Here is a 13,854-nt window from a genome sequence, read left to right as displayed (position 1 = left end):
TTGAGGGGGAGGGAGCATTCATTTCCCAGTCCCTGTTTGGGGAAAAAAAGTACAGAAAAAGCAACTTCAATGATAACAACCAGGATTGTCAGCATGTCACCGGCTCCTTTATCAGAACAGGTGTATCTATTAGAGAAGAGGAGGTGAGCACGCATGCAACTTTAAATTTGTGTTAAATTTCATATTTAAGTATGTATAAGGGATATGAAGGAGGTACGTGCTGCTGCCATCATGGAGGTCAGGAGGGGGGGGGTTACTATAAATTTGGGGGTTTTTACTATAAATTTGGGGTTTTCCACTCAACGAGCTATCTTCAGAACCTGGATGATCTGATAGGATTAATCATAGAATGTATCCTAATGGTTTCTGAACAGAAGTGGAAGCTTGTGTCACTGAGACCTGCTCATTGCTGGCACAGAACTGTGCTGGTTTTTAGGAGAACGAGCGCCTTGAAATCGGGTGTGCTGTGGGTCTGTCTAGTGAGTTCACTACTGTGTGTGTAAGGTCAGTGTAGAGAGGCTTGTGCCCCGAGTGGTATAGGTGGTGTTCTGCAGCACTTTTCACTACTATTGACCTCAGGAAGCTTCTTGCCTATGTCAACTCATCTCCACTTCCAAAATTCTGCATATTTAGGGGCAAAAACCCCCGCAAACAACACTGTATCAGCTCTCTTGTTTCAACAGGTACGTGGCACCCAATGTGACCGTAAGCCGGACCATAAGTGTGAGCACCACAGTCGGCACAAGCATCAAGCCTGATGTGAGTGCCACAACCAGTGCAAGCATCAAGCCTAGCACAAGCACCAGCACCCGTGCTAGAACCACCACTGCCAGCACCACCGCCCAGACCAAAGCCACTGCCCAGACCAAAGCCACTGCCCAGACCAAAGCCACCCCCCAGACCACAGCCAGCACTGTGGTCCAGGTGAACGTCACCACACAGAGCGCAGGAAACACTGCTGCTCACACCAAAGCTGCCGGCCGCACCTCCACCAACGGCACGGCCACCGCAGCAGGTGGCAGGAGGAGACAAGGCGGTAGGTGAAAGGCTTTTCTTCCTCCCTGAGAAGGATTATCCCTGTGGGAAACATCACCAAGAGAGCAAATGTTGTGCTTTTAGGTGCAAGCCTGGAACTCTGCACTGCAGGAAGCTATAAGGCATTGCCAACTTGTGTTGAGAATTTTGTACAAAACTGGATGGGGGGCAGGACAGGGTGCCTCTAGGCAAAACATGAGCCTCATCTGCTGCTGAGCTCAGTAGTACAGTGACAGAGCACATCTCCTTCTAGCGTGGCCCGTCTGCTTTTGATGTTTTCCTTTACACACCCGCTTGGCTAAGTTTTGCTATTTATGGTGATTCATACAATGGCATTGCTTGGGCTCTCTGGCAGCTAATATAAACAATTAGTTCAGTTTTGGTTCATCGCTGAAATGATGTGGAGAACTCTTTGGGAATGCGAAAGGTCTTTCATGTGAGCACAAGTTCACGCAAAGGAGTTTTCCCATGTGGTTTTTTTTTGGGGGGGTAGGGGTGCAGGCAGCTCTGCACTAGCCTAATGAGTGACAAAGAACAGGCATCAAAGCATGGAGGTGCTTAACCAGCCAGTGAATACATGTCCCCGTGTAAATAACAACTAAAAAAGCAATAAATAAAAGCAGTCACCTTTTGCAAGGTTAGTGCTATCATCAGCTTGTGGGGAACTAACATTTCTGGGTGTTTCTTGCTCTACTGTTGCTTCCAAAGAGTGTTTTAAGGGTCTCGTTCAATGCTCTGTCATAGCAGGAAAACGTCTCCCTAGCAGCTTCTTTGACCTGTCTAAGGTTATGTTTGGTCTTAAGCAGGCTTTGCTTGAAAACCTTCAGCAGTTCGGTGAAACCCTTGCACCCTCGAGAAGGAAGGATCTGACTGGAGACGTTCACAGCTGTTGGGAAAGTTGGGCTGGGAATAGCATTTTGGGATCTGTAAAAACTCATTAAAAATAGCTTTCATTTGCTAGATCACAGCAGATTATTAAAAAATAGGTAAACCACTTGGTAAATCATCTAGGCTATGAGGGGGAAAAAAAGGTGCCTCGCTGCTATGTGTTGGGTTGGTCATTTGAGGTAGTACAACCGGTGTGCTGTGGACTGGGAAGGAGACTGCCCAGCACCGAGCTGAGGCACCTACCTCTCCTCATCAAGACCTTGCTTTAGTGTTTCTTCTGATTTTTACATTGCAGCAAAGACCCATGACATCCAGATCACGGACGTCACTGAGAGCAGCGCCAGGCTGCGGTGGACCAGCCCCGAGCCACACAACGCCTACACTTTTGACATCAGTGTCACCTTGGCTCTTGACAACTCTCTGGTGCAGAAGCAAAACCTGACTGGCACTGAGCACATCATCCGAGGACTCAGAAGTGGACAGAAATACTTTGTTGTCATTACTGGCTACCAGAAATCCCAACCCAAAATAACCTACGCTGGGGCATTCACCACAAGTAAGTACCTCTCAGGGAAAACAAATCTATTTCTTTCATAAAATTGACACAAATAATGGAAAAAAAACCCATGTAAGGGATAGGGAATCAGTTGATACCAACAATCCCAGCCCTGGCATTGCTCCTTTGTGTCGTTGCATGTCTGGCATACTCTAGACCAGCAGCAGGACCTGGTTATGAAACGTTGGGAATGTTTTTTCTTTGGCAAATGCAAGTTGACACTTCGGTGGTGTTAAGTCGAGACAGATTGTGGGAGAATCCAAGCCAGTCCCAGAGTGGGGTTTGTCTTCTTGTGTGCAGAAGGCTTTGCGCAATGCGTCTTCGTGGGGTCCATCCAGCATTGCTGTTATTAATAAGAAGAGTCAAACTGGGTTAACACAGAATAAATTCAGTCCAGTCTGATAGCAAGATAATTTTCTTCTCCAGTTGCCATTTCCATAGCCACCAATTTACTTCACACACTATCTTATTCAAAAATAAAACCCCAACCCATGAAGAAGAGATTAAATGGAGAGTTTATTCCTTCGGGCATCCCAGCTCCATGCCTACAGATCACATGTAAACCTCACCGAAACCTTTGGCATGGCCAAACCTTGCTCTGTAGGACACAGCCAACTTTTGGTTTTAGTGTAACTTGACATAGAGGTGACTTGGCTTGGTGGCATGGAGAAGTTTGCATTGGTCCTGGCAGTGCTGCATCTGGAGGCTTCTGGTGCTTTGCGGTTTCAGTGTCCATGGGGAGCCTTTCCATTGGCTTCAGCAGGCTTGGATGAGGTTTGAAACCTCTTACCTTTGTGAGCAGTAAATGTGCCCACAAAAACGTTGAGAAAAGATATTGATGTGTAAGCAGTAACCTTTGTGTGAGCGGAGTCGGAGCTGTCGATGAGCAGGGAAGCTGCAGTTGCATCTCAAATGGGAGCAAACCGGGTAGGTGGCAGTGAGGCCACCGACGCCCGTAAGCTGTGACTGGGTAGCACTGCTCCTTTGTACCCACACCCGTACCCTCCACCAGAGAAGAACAAATCCAACCCTTTCTGTGGTGGTGGCCCTCTCCACAGCAAGTGAGCCGTGGGTTGCCCTGGAAAGGGACATGATGCAATACAGTATAGTTGTGCAGGACGTGATATGAGATCCAGCCCCCGGTGACAGTCCTCAACAACAGAGAGAGATGTGAGAGGGATGTGAAGCCATGTTCAGTGGACTGTGATCAAGGAGAGGTCTGTGGTCCTTGGACAGTCCTTGAGGGCTGCAGAGGAGCAGTTCCATTGTGGACAATTTGCCTTTTTACCCTGCCCTCACCAAGTCCAGAGGAGCAAAGCTAAACTGGCTGCTACAGAGAGACCACATCTGCTCTTCCACAGCCCTCCAGTTACACACGGTGGGGTGAGCAGGGGCCATCCAAAGCAGAGTCTCGTGGGGCCCAGGGGATTCTCCTTCATGGTCCCCCCCAAGGATGGACTGTGCTGCAGAGCTGTCAGCAAAGCCAAACCAGTCCCAGCTGGGCGGCTGTGGATTACTCATCCTGTCAGCTGCCTCCAATAAACATTTCTGAAACGTATGTTTCAGAGCTAGAGTAAACAGATCCAGACCTGACTCCTGTGACTTGTGTGCATCCCCTGTGCTGGAGCTGGGGCCAGTGAGTTTGTTTATGGCTGTGCCGAGGGTGCTGCTGCAAATCTCCTTCCCCTTGGCTGACCTCGCTCCTTCTTTCCCCCAGAGACCCTGGCACAGACCAAGGTGTCCTTGGCCAACATGATGCTCAACACCGAGCCGCTGGAAGGGCCTGAGAGTGGTGAGTATGGGTAGTTAGTGCTGGGTTTTGGGTCTTTTCCAAGATGCTCACTGAAAACCTGGCCATTTGCACCCTTCCCCTTGGGAACACCCAAATCCAGCCTTTCTCAGGGCTCCACTAGTACCAAAGAATCTCCAAGGCCAAGATGATAAGCTAGATGATGGCCTTGTCCATGCAGACCTGAGACCTATATTGGGGTCTCTGCCCCATACTGGATCCAGAGCCCCCTGAAGTTGTCATAATCTTCATGAGGAGCTCAAACCAGGTCTTTTTTCCATCGCAAGGATGAAGCCAGGACCCAAGTGATGGCTGTTCTCTGGGGATAGGCTATGCCCCATGACCTTGCCAGCATGCATAGATGCAGGTGTGGACATGGAACATCACCTGATATTTTTTTGCACTCTTGCTCCTTATTTGGGGCAGAGAATAGGTCTTGGCCCCACATACTGCTCTCAACAAGGGCTTGACCAACAGCCAGGGCTTGCAGGGAAGTTAGTATCAAACATCTGCACAAATTTTGCTAATTAGTAGGCTCTCTCCAGTTTCACCCAGTTTGCCCATCCCCTTTTTCTCTACCACCAATGATTTATGTAGTAAACAGCTAAATGAGCAACCTGTCAGCTTTTACTCCGTCATTAATCCCGTTAACCTGTGTTAATAACCCACAATCACCATAGCTGTTAATATATCATCTCATTGCTTTTGTTGACATCAAGCTCACTGTATTTGCACTATTACACTCAGTTGTACCATAAGTGCCAGGCTGCAACCCTTCCTTCCAAGGATCTGAAAGGGCTCTTGGCCTTCACAAAGCAGCACAGCCCTCTTGGAGACACCAGCTATGGACCTGGCATCCAAAACTCATTTCCGAATCATCATGACCATGCTTTTCTTCAAGCATTGTGCTTGCTCTGTGGCTCACTGTCTTCCTGAGGTGATTTGAGAGCACGGGGAGATGCTGCTGCTTGGTGCATTCAGCCAGTGAGAGTTGCAAAGCTGCTTTTGGGGTCTGTCTGCTTGCCATGAAGCTCATGCCTGGCTGGTGGTACCACCAAAGCTTACTGCAGCAGAGGGGCAAAGGGCTTGTGCTGGGCAGGGACCATCTCAATTCTGCCTTGCTGCATGTCCCATCATTCCAGACCATCATCACGTTCCATCATCCCCACCCTTCCTAGGTATTCACGCTCATTTGGTCCCTCTCCAAGTGGCATTGACATCCATTCCAAAGCCTTCACCTGGCTTGACCCTACCAGGTGACGTGCAATGCCATGGCTTTGTTTAACCCCTTGTGTGCTGTGCCCTTTGGAAACAAGGTGTGTAGGTCTGCCCAAAGAAAATGGACATGCTGTGTGGCCACTCTGTGCTTCAACGCAGACCTCCCGTACCAAAGCTCCTCTTCTTGACCCACTTGCGGCAAACATCTCTGCCCGAGGGTTTATGGCAGCCAGCAATTCTGTGGGGAAACATTCCCAGAGGATGAGAATTTGAAGTTTTTTCAACAGGCTAAAGTCATTAAACAGGGTGGGGGATTCAGGATGTGTCATTTAGCTTAGTCTTCTTTAGTTTTCTGTGCAGTGGGAGAGACCCTCAAAGGAAGCCCCAAATTCTGCCCTCACTAGATAGGCAAAGCAGCCGCTAGCAGGGAAGTGATTTGGCCTAAATTACCAATTCTGGGCAGGAAAGGAACATATGTTTAAATCCTCACCAAGCCTTAAAGTCTCCAAGATGTAGCTTGCCTATCGAGATTAAATACACGTGCTTAAGAATTCAGAGTTACCGCCAAGACAAATAGCTTTGAAAATAGATGGGGGGGGACACATCCTGTGTGCACCAGCGGGGAGGAAGGGGCTCCCACCACCTCGGTCTGGAGACCTGGGGCTTGGATGTGTGATGAAGTCACGAGTGGGGAGAGGCAAGCTCCCCAAGAGATTGGGGAAAGTTTTGCATTCATCAAGAGAAATCGCAGGACAAGAAAATGCCACTGGGCTTTTTTTGCTTTTTTTCTTCTTTTTTTTCCTTTTCTTTTCAAACTCTTTGCTTTTTCAGCTTTTAACCCTCTCAGAGTCACTTAACCTTTGCACCTTTTGACATGCAGATTGGCCAGACCCTTGCTTGCTGGACTTTGACATGGGCATGCAGTGCAAGGACTATCAGATTGTGTGGTTCTTTGACTACAAAAACAAGATCTGCAGCCAGGGTTGGTATGGTGGCTGTGGTGGTAATGCCAATAGATTTGAGGCCGAAGCTGAGTGCATTAGCAAATGCTTAAAAATACGTAAGTACCATGTGGGGATTAATCTATTTGTGTTATCAATGTGGCAAATAATGTTCGGATCAGGGAGAAAAATGTTGTTTAATACCCAAACCTACATCCTTTTTTCCTCCAGCAGCAGCGGAGAAGGCCATGCAGCAGCCACCCCTTGAGAAAAGATTGTCATCTGGTAACAACACTTCCCCCTCCCCCCTCCCCAAATAATCATTGAAACTCCATTATTTCACCGTGACCATTTCCTAGCATGCATCCAACCTTGTCCCATATGTGACCACCCGTAACAGAGACTTGGCTTTCACTCACTCCTTGACATGACCACGCCCTACCAACTGCTTTGCACGAGCAAACCACCTTGCATGTGTGTCGCTGCACTGGGACAGTCATCGTAGAATCACAGAATCATAGGGGTTGGAAGGGACCTCCAGATCTCATCAGGTCCAACCCCCCCAAACATACTAACTGTCCAGCATGTTGGACGTGGCATGGCTGCACCACCTGAGTGCAAACACGCGGCCATAGAGCAAAAAATCCCACGCGGGGGTTTCGTGAGGAGCCTTGTCATGGCTGAACTGAAGCACGAAGAGGTTTGGGTCATTGCTGAGTGTTTCCCCGGTGTGCTCTTGCTGAGATGCAAAGAACCACAAACGTGTCATGGCCTGTGACCAAAACTCTTGAAGGAAGATTACTCCACGGGGCTTTGAGCCTCGCGTGCAGTTGTCTTCCTTTCCCACCAAAAGATAAAAATCAAAGTTGAGGAAGCAGCCCACAGGAAAATCTCAGTCACTTCCTCTCCTCGTGGAGTTTGCTATTAAGGGGTGGTGTTTGCAAACCTCCTCAAGAGCTGGGAGGAGAGTAGGGACTTGCATTTGCAAACCTCCTCAAGAGCTGGGAGGAGAGTAGGGACTTGCAATCACCTATGCTGGTCAAACAGAAGGGCTGGTGTGGGAACCTGGCCCCAGTAAAGCCTTGTTTCCCCTCCCTGGTGGTGTTTCAGGGCCCTTTGCAGAGGCTGGGGGAGAAACCTTGCAGTAGAACAAGTTCTGGTACCTCATGGCAGGGCTTTGATCAGTGTAGGGTGCGCAAAGGCAACTTAAGGACGCCTTCCGCCCATTTGGTTTTCTTAGGTGCATTTGAGGTTCCTTAACTCAGACGTAGGGAATTTTGTCCATGGCAGCAGTGGCTGGCCCTGTAGAAATGTGCAGGAGAGTGAGGAGGAGGAGGTCCCCACCAGACATGGAGATGCCTAGGGCAACAGCTGCTTGCAAAAGGAGATTGCAAAGTGCTTCTGGGCTGCAAACAGGCATCATAGACAAAGATCGTTCTGTTGTGGTTCGAGGACTTTTCAGCCAGAGGAACCGACGCGTGGCTCATGCAGAGATACATAGTTTCAGTCTAGAGCAGGCTTTCATCCTCAGCGAGCAGGGAAATCTCCCTGATGTGGCTTGTTTTCCAGAGGATGCGTGTTTCTGCTAGCTCCATCCCGTCGACCAGCCCCTTCTGATCATCGTCACATGCCTTGATGATGTTTCCAGCAACTGTTGTTCAGGATAAAGTGATATTTCACGAACTTGGCGCCGTTCTGCCCTGGGCAGATAGTCAAGAAAAGCAGCCGAGGGGCCCGGGAGGGATGCTTGCCTCTCTGCCCGCCCCACAGGGTCCCCTGCTCTATTCACCACCTCATTCTCTTTTTATTTTCTGCAAAGCCAGAGCTCGGATCCACCATGGGGAAGGAGATGTGGGCATTCATGTGCAGCTTGGCTTTTAAAATGCTGGGCGGTGGGTCAGGCTCCCGGTTCAGCCCATACCAGCTGCCCAAGCCAGGTGCAACCAGTGAGCAATGAGGTGGTCTCCCAAACCTTAGGGCTCTTCAGGTGCAAAATCTGTACCAGCCCCATCCTGAAGTCTTTTCAATGCTGTGATGACCTTTTTGTTAGAGAGGTGGTGGCTGCCCCAGCCCTGGGGGTGTTCAAGGCCAGGTTGGATGGGGCCCTGGGAAACCTTGTGTAGATCCAGGCCTGGAGGTTGGTGGCCCTGCCTGTGGCAGGGGGTTGGAATTCTGGAATCCTCGGAGTCCTTCCAATCCAGATCATTCTATGATTCTTTTTCTTTTTTAATTTATTTTATTTTTTACCATGGCAATATGAAATGTAAGTGCAACTGAAAAGCCCAGGCACATTTCCTCCAGGGAAGGAATTAAAACCCCAGCTTACACTGGCTGCCACCATCTTTTGAACCTGTCAGAACCAGCCACAGTTTACAACACATTCTAGCTCCCTAGTTCTTGACCATTGATTCTCTGAAAATTTTGGATAAGCTTTTGTTTCACTTACTGTGTTTTGGGCTTGAATTATTTGGGTTTGTGGGTTGTGTTTTGGGGGAGGAGGGGTGTGTCATTTAAAATGCCATCCAGTGGTCCAGCTAGAGCAGATGCCAGATGGTATTTGATGGTACTCTGAAACCTGAGAGTGGCATGAGACCCAATAGCATGTGAAGGTTATGGCTGGCACATTGAAGGTCATGATTCAAGTGAAATTTCAGCAGCTTTCTTGACACCAGATCTGCCTTCAAGGTGGTTGAATGTCCCTCTGCATCTGCTGATCCTCAAGGTTGCTTCTGCTGAAGGAAGGGGATGGAGAGGGGGAGGAAAAGCTGCCAAGAAAAATAGTGTTATATGTCCCCTCGGCTGAATGTTTTAATTACTGGTTGGATTCCTGAAAGGGTGTGTGGGGCTTGGGGTAGAGTCATGCCTGTATTCGCATCTGCTGGCTTTCGGGGCCTTGGAAGGCAGGGAAAAAGGGAGACGGGCTTTGAAAAAACCACAATAAGATCTGAATGTAAAAAGGCAAAGAGCCTGCCAAAGGCAGGGGGAAGCTTTTGGCTGTAGGAGCCCAAAAGCAAAGCTGAGTTGGAAGCTCAATATTAATTTCATATTCCAAGGAAAAGCGGAGATTGAAAAAGAAATCCGGCTTCAAAAGGTTGCCTGTAGAGCAGGGTCATGGGCAGGATCCTCCCTCCAGCCGTGTCTCCTCTCTCAGGACATATTCCCAGAAGCATACCTGTGGTGGGGGTCCAAGGGTGGCCACACTGGTCCAGGCATCTCCCTGTTCATGCTGGGAGCATCCTGGCCTCACTGCAGTGTTCCTGGGCTCTGGGCACCTGCCAATGCCAGCTGCAATTTCCTTTAAAATCTACCCGCTGCCGGGGCTTTCTTATTGCTCGGGGTCCATCACCAGAATTATTTTCCAGTTGGGATTTCAAGGATAATCTCCCGTGCCCTTCTTCCCATTAAAACCTCATAAGGGTTCACTGTGCATCAGACCCTGAAGAAATGTGGTTGCAAATTCCTCTTTTTATATATTCACCCTATATCTATGTGCTCTTTCCTATTTTCGCCATGCATTCCCCCATATTTGGGACTACCAAGTCCTTCAAGTCCCTTGATTCTTGGCAGCTGTTTTAGATCCTAAAACAAGATTAGCGGAAGATAACTTCAAAACCTGAGTTTCCCCAACAAGTCATTATACCTTGATTTATCTTTGCTTTTTGAAGAAAACAAACAAAAAAGGAAGGTAAAAGATTAGTTTTCTTTTTGTTTTTCCTTTTTCCTTAATTAAACAAGAGTCCTGGTTGCAAATACCCCTCTAGTAAAAGGACCCCCACGCTTTGCCCATTTTGACTTCCCCTCACCCTCACTTCATTTTTCACTGCTGGATGGTATACTGGTTTGCCCAAGGACTACTGTTTTTTACTCATGGACGAGGCTGGACAACAGCAGCTTGAAGCATAGGCTGGTATCAGAAATCTGTGAGGCATCTGCCTGGCTTAGGGATAACAGTGACAAGGTTTTACTGGACAAACTGTGTTGGCTGATGGTCCTGCTGAGCTAAGCAGAGGTGGCATGAGCAGCTTCTGCATCCCTGTGTGCAGGGGATGACTTGTTTGTGACTCAGTGGTAAATTAGTTGCTAATATTGGATTTTTTTTTAATTGTATTTTATTTTTAATTATTTGTTTGGCAATTTCCTTTAGACACATCCAGGTACTTTGTTATTTTGTTCCCTGCTTACCCAGCAAGTGCTGCCAAATGCCATGGGGCAGTGTTTGGGAGGTCTGGGAGCATCTTTGCGTTAGAAAATTCCTCTTTTCTGGGGGGGGGGAACAAGTATTTTTAATGGGAAAGCGATGGTGCAAATACTTGTCCCCTTGCATTCCCTGCCAGTTCTCTTCCACTTCTGAGACCTGCCAATTCATTTCCTGCAAAATCCAGGGGATTTGTGGCCGGCTGCTGCAGCGCAGCACTGAGATGCCTCCTTTCATCCCAGCGTTGCTCCACACATGCATGCATGTGATGGCAACGTGGCCGGGGGCTCTGCAGGTCAGGGCTGGTGACCTCCAAAGAAAGACCTCTTTGCAAACTTAGAGGTGGGATTTACTCACAGGAGACATGCAAAGTCCACGTTCTGGTTGCCCTTTCTGGGCTTGCATGCCAGCCTGGCTCACAGGAGTTTCTCCACCATGCAAATACACTCAGCGAGGCTGTGCGTTCACCTAGGGGGTGCTACTGCTGACTCTTCTTGCTCCTCTGCTTTGATCCGCAGTCATGGACATCTGCTGGCTGGAAAAAGCCGAAGGGCCCTGCAGGAACTTTGTGCTGAAGTGGTACTATGACCCCAAGACCAAGAGCTGTGCCCGGTTCTGGTACAGCGGCTGCGGTGGCAACGAGAACAGATTTGACACGCAGAAAGAATGTGAAAAAGTCTGCGTCCCTGGTAAGCAGCGCACACGGAGAGGACCCCCGGCACTTCCCGTTGGGCGCACAGCAGTAGTGACATCAGCGTGGTCATGGTGCTGGCAGTTAGCCTGTTTGCCCTCCCTCAAAAATTCCATGCAGCTTCCCACACGTGAAATAAACCTCCTTTCTTTCCCTCCTTCCAGGCACCATCAACGCCGGCATGGTGACAATGACAGAAACATAGAGCCAGCGACCTCACATACCTCTGAGACAGCCAGGAGCATCAGCCCTTGCCACCTTACCCCTATAGAAGCTAAGGGTATAGACTACCTTGCACTGTGCTATTTCATGCTTTTAACTTCCCAGCAAACCTTGAAGGAAGCATTTTGCTGCATGACCTATCAATATGGTGCTAAACCCTTTGTGGACTGAGTGCTACGACGTGTGTCCGGGTTATATCGTATCGCTTCAACATTACCAAATATTTACCTAATTGCAGATTGTTATTGTCTTTCAACACGGCTCTAAATTACCCTTTCTTTCCGATTCCGGCAGTCTGCCTGGCTAAGGCACTGCAAAAATGAGAAAAGGGGGGAAAAAAAGATTAAAAAAATATAAGAAAAAAAAATAAGCATCATAATTTCACTGCAACCGTGTTACGCGCTTGCTTTCATTGTCTTCATAACTGAGCATAACTTTACGGGGGAAGCCTTGGTGGAAGATAGTCGCTAATTCTGATTAATGAGCAGTTTGATAGGTTTTTTCCCATTCTTCCTTTTTTTTTTTGTTGGTTTCCTTCATTGTTTTATTTTATATCAATTTTGTTTTTTCTCCTTTGGCTGGATTAGATTTCAAACTCGATTTCTCACGCGCGGTTCTAAGATTTGCGGCCAACCCAACTAGGAAGGATAAAGGAAGCAAGGTTTCCCAACGCAAAATGCACTGCTGGGACCAAGGCCTCAGTTATAACAAATTTGTTTTGTTTTAAATTGTGGTGTTAGGATGCCTCCAGCATCCTTCTGATGTTGTTATGTTTTATAAAATGCAAAAGCAAAAGCGATTTGGGGGGGGAGGGCGGGGGTGGGGGGGAGCAGTGGGCGGGAGGAGGAATTTTTATTTTTATTGTGGATTCTGTGTCAGGAAATCTATACAAAGAACTTTTAAATAAAGTCTAATGGAGGTTTTGAGAAACTCCTGGGTTTCGTCTTATCTAAGTCCGCGGTAGGCAGCGGGTGGAGTGGTTTTCCAGGCTCTGGGAAGTATTTATTTTTCACTGGGAAATCCCAGCGGCCCTTAAAGGGAGGATGGCCATAGTATGGCTATTCAGGGGGTCATTACTGACGTGCTGCTGGTAATCTGGAGTTTTCCAGCTTGGAAAAAGGTGGAAACTGGGATGTCTTGGGCGAAATCTTTATCCTGGAGGACTTTAAGCTCAGCTGGACGTGGCCTTGAGGAACTTTGGCTCAGCTGACCCTGCTTTGAGCAGGGTACTGGACCAGGGGTGTCTGGAGGTCCCTTCCACCCTGCAGGAATTGGTGTCTCCATGGGATTTTTTTTTTTGGGGTGTCTCCTTTGCCATCCACAGCCATAATGAATTTTACCCTGGGGTATTGCTATCCTTATCCAAGGTCACCCAAGGAAGCTAAATCACCCTGCCCTTCCAAAAAAAAACCCTAAAAAACCAGGGCAGGTGAACTCAGTCCCTGCAAGGCATGAGGCAGCTCTGGGCTGTGGGGCTGAGGTATAATATTCCCCTGAGCCTCAGCTGTGGGCTGCTGCAGGTGGGGGGTTTGTAACACTTCCCAGTGAGATTTCGATGGATCAGTGGAGATGCTCAGAAGGAAGAAATGAAATTTGCAGGTGGCTGAATGCCCAAACCAAAGGAGGTCCACCAGGGAAAAGCATGTACTGACTGCTGGAGGAGCAGGTTGCATTGGTTGAACTTTGGAAAGGAGACCAACCTTACAGTTTAGGGCTTCCTCCATGGGTTGGGTTGGGGTGGGACTGGCACAAGGAGAAGGCCACCTGGTGCTCACCTGGCCCATGCTTTGGGCTGCCACTTTCTGAAGCACTTCAGGTGGGTCTTCAAAGACCATAACACGAGACACTCTGCATATGCTGAACATGATGCCTTTGAAGGCAGCCCTCCCAACACCATTTACAAGATGAAATTACACTGGCCAGACACCTCATGTTCCCTGTCCATGATCCACAGGGCTCCAAGAGGCTCACCTTGGCTTGTCCAGGTGAGTGGGGCTGCAGATCCATCACAGCAAGGGGAACATGTATGGCTGCTCTACACTTTGTCCCTGCAGGGATTTACGTTTTCAAGTGTCCCAGCTTTTATGCCACACTCAACATGTGAAGCAGCCCAGATCTCAAAATTACCCGTCGGTGCCAAGCCACTCATGCAGGGATAGGGTTCAGCAGGGACGCTGCTTAGCTGGGGCAGGGCTGAGCCCTGTCAGTCACGCTTGGGAAGCTGCGCTGTTTATTTGACACCCTCTCCAAGCACATCACAAGGGCTTCATTAAAAAGGAAGAGGGGAATTTATACTTCTTAGTTTAATACTTGGCTCTT

At 48.5% G+C, this 13,854-nt stretch overlaps 1 protein-coding gene across 1 annotated transcript; it reads left to right on the top strand.

The window, feature by feature from the left end:
• Positions 1–93: 93 nt before the first annotated feature.
• LOC311192151 (uncharacterized protein) lies at positions 94–12,335 on the top strand (the record flags this gene model as incomplete). The annotated part of the gene is made up of 8 exons (XM_084264575.1): positions 94–143; positions 684–1,036; positions 2,219–2,479; positions 4,197–4,271; positions 6,367–6,546; positions 6,659–6,712; positions 11,141–11,311; positions 11,478–12,335. The coding sequence occupies 8 exons, from the start codon at positions 94–96 to the stop codon at positions 11,516–11,518; spliced, it is 1,185 nt and encodes a 394-aa protein (XP_084120701.1). The 3' UTR covers positions 11,519–12,335.
• Between the last annotated feature and the right edge of the window lie 1,519 nt (positions 12,336–13,854).

The sequence above is a fragment of the Gallinula chloropus genome (genome assembly GCF_964237585.1).
Source record: "Gallinula chloropus genome assembly, chromosome: 5".
NCBI classification, from domain to species: domain Eukaryota; kingdom Metazoa; phylum Chordata; class Aves; order Gruiformes; family Rallidae; genus Gallinula; species Gallinula chloropus.
This window is presented reverse-complemented; position numbering and strand designations above follow the sequence as displayed.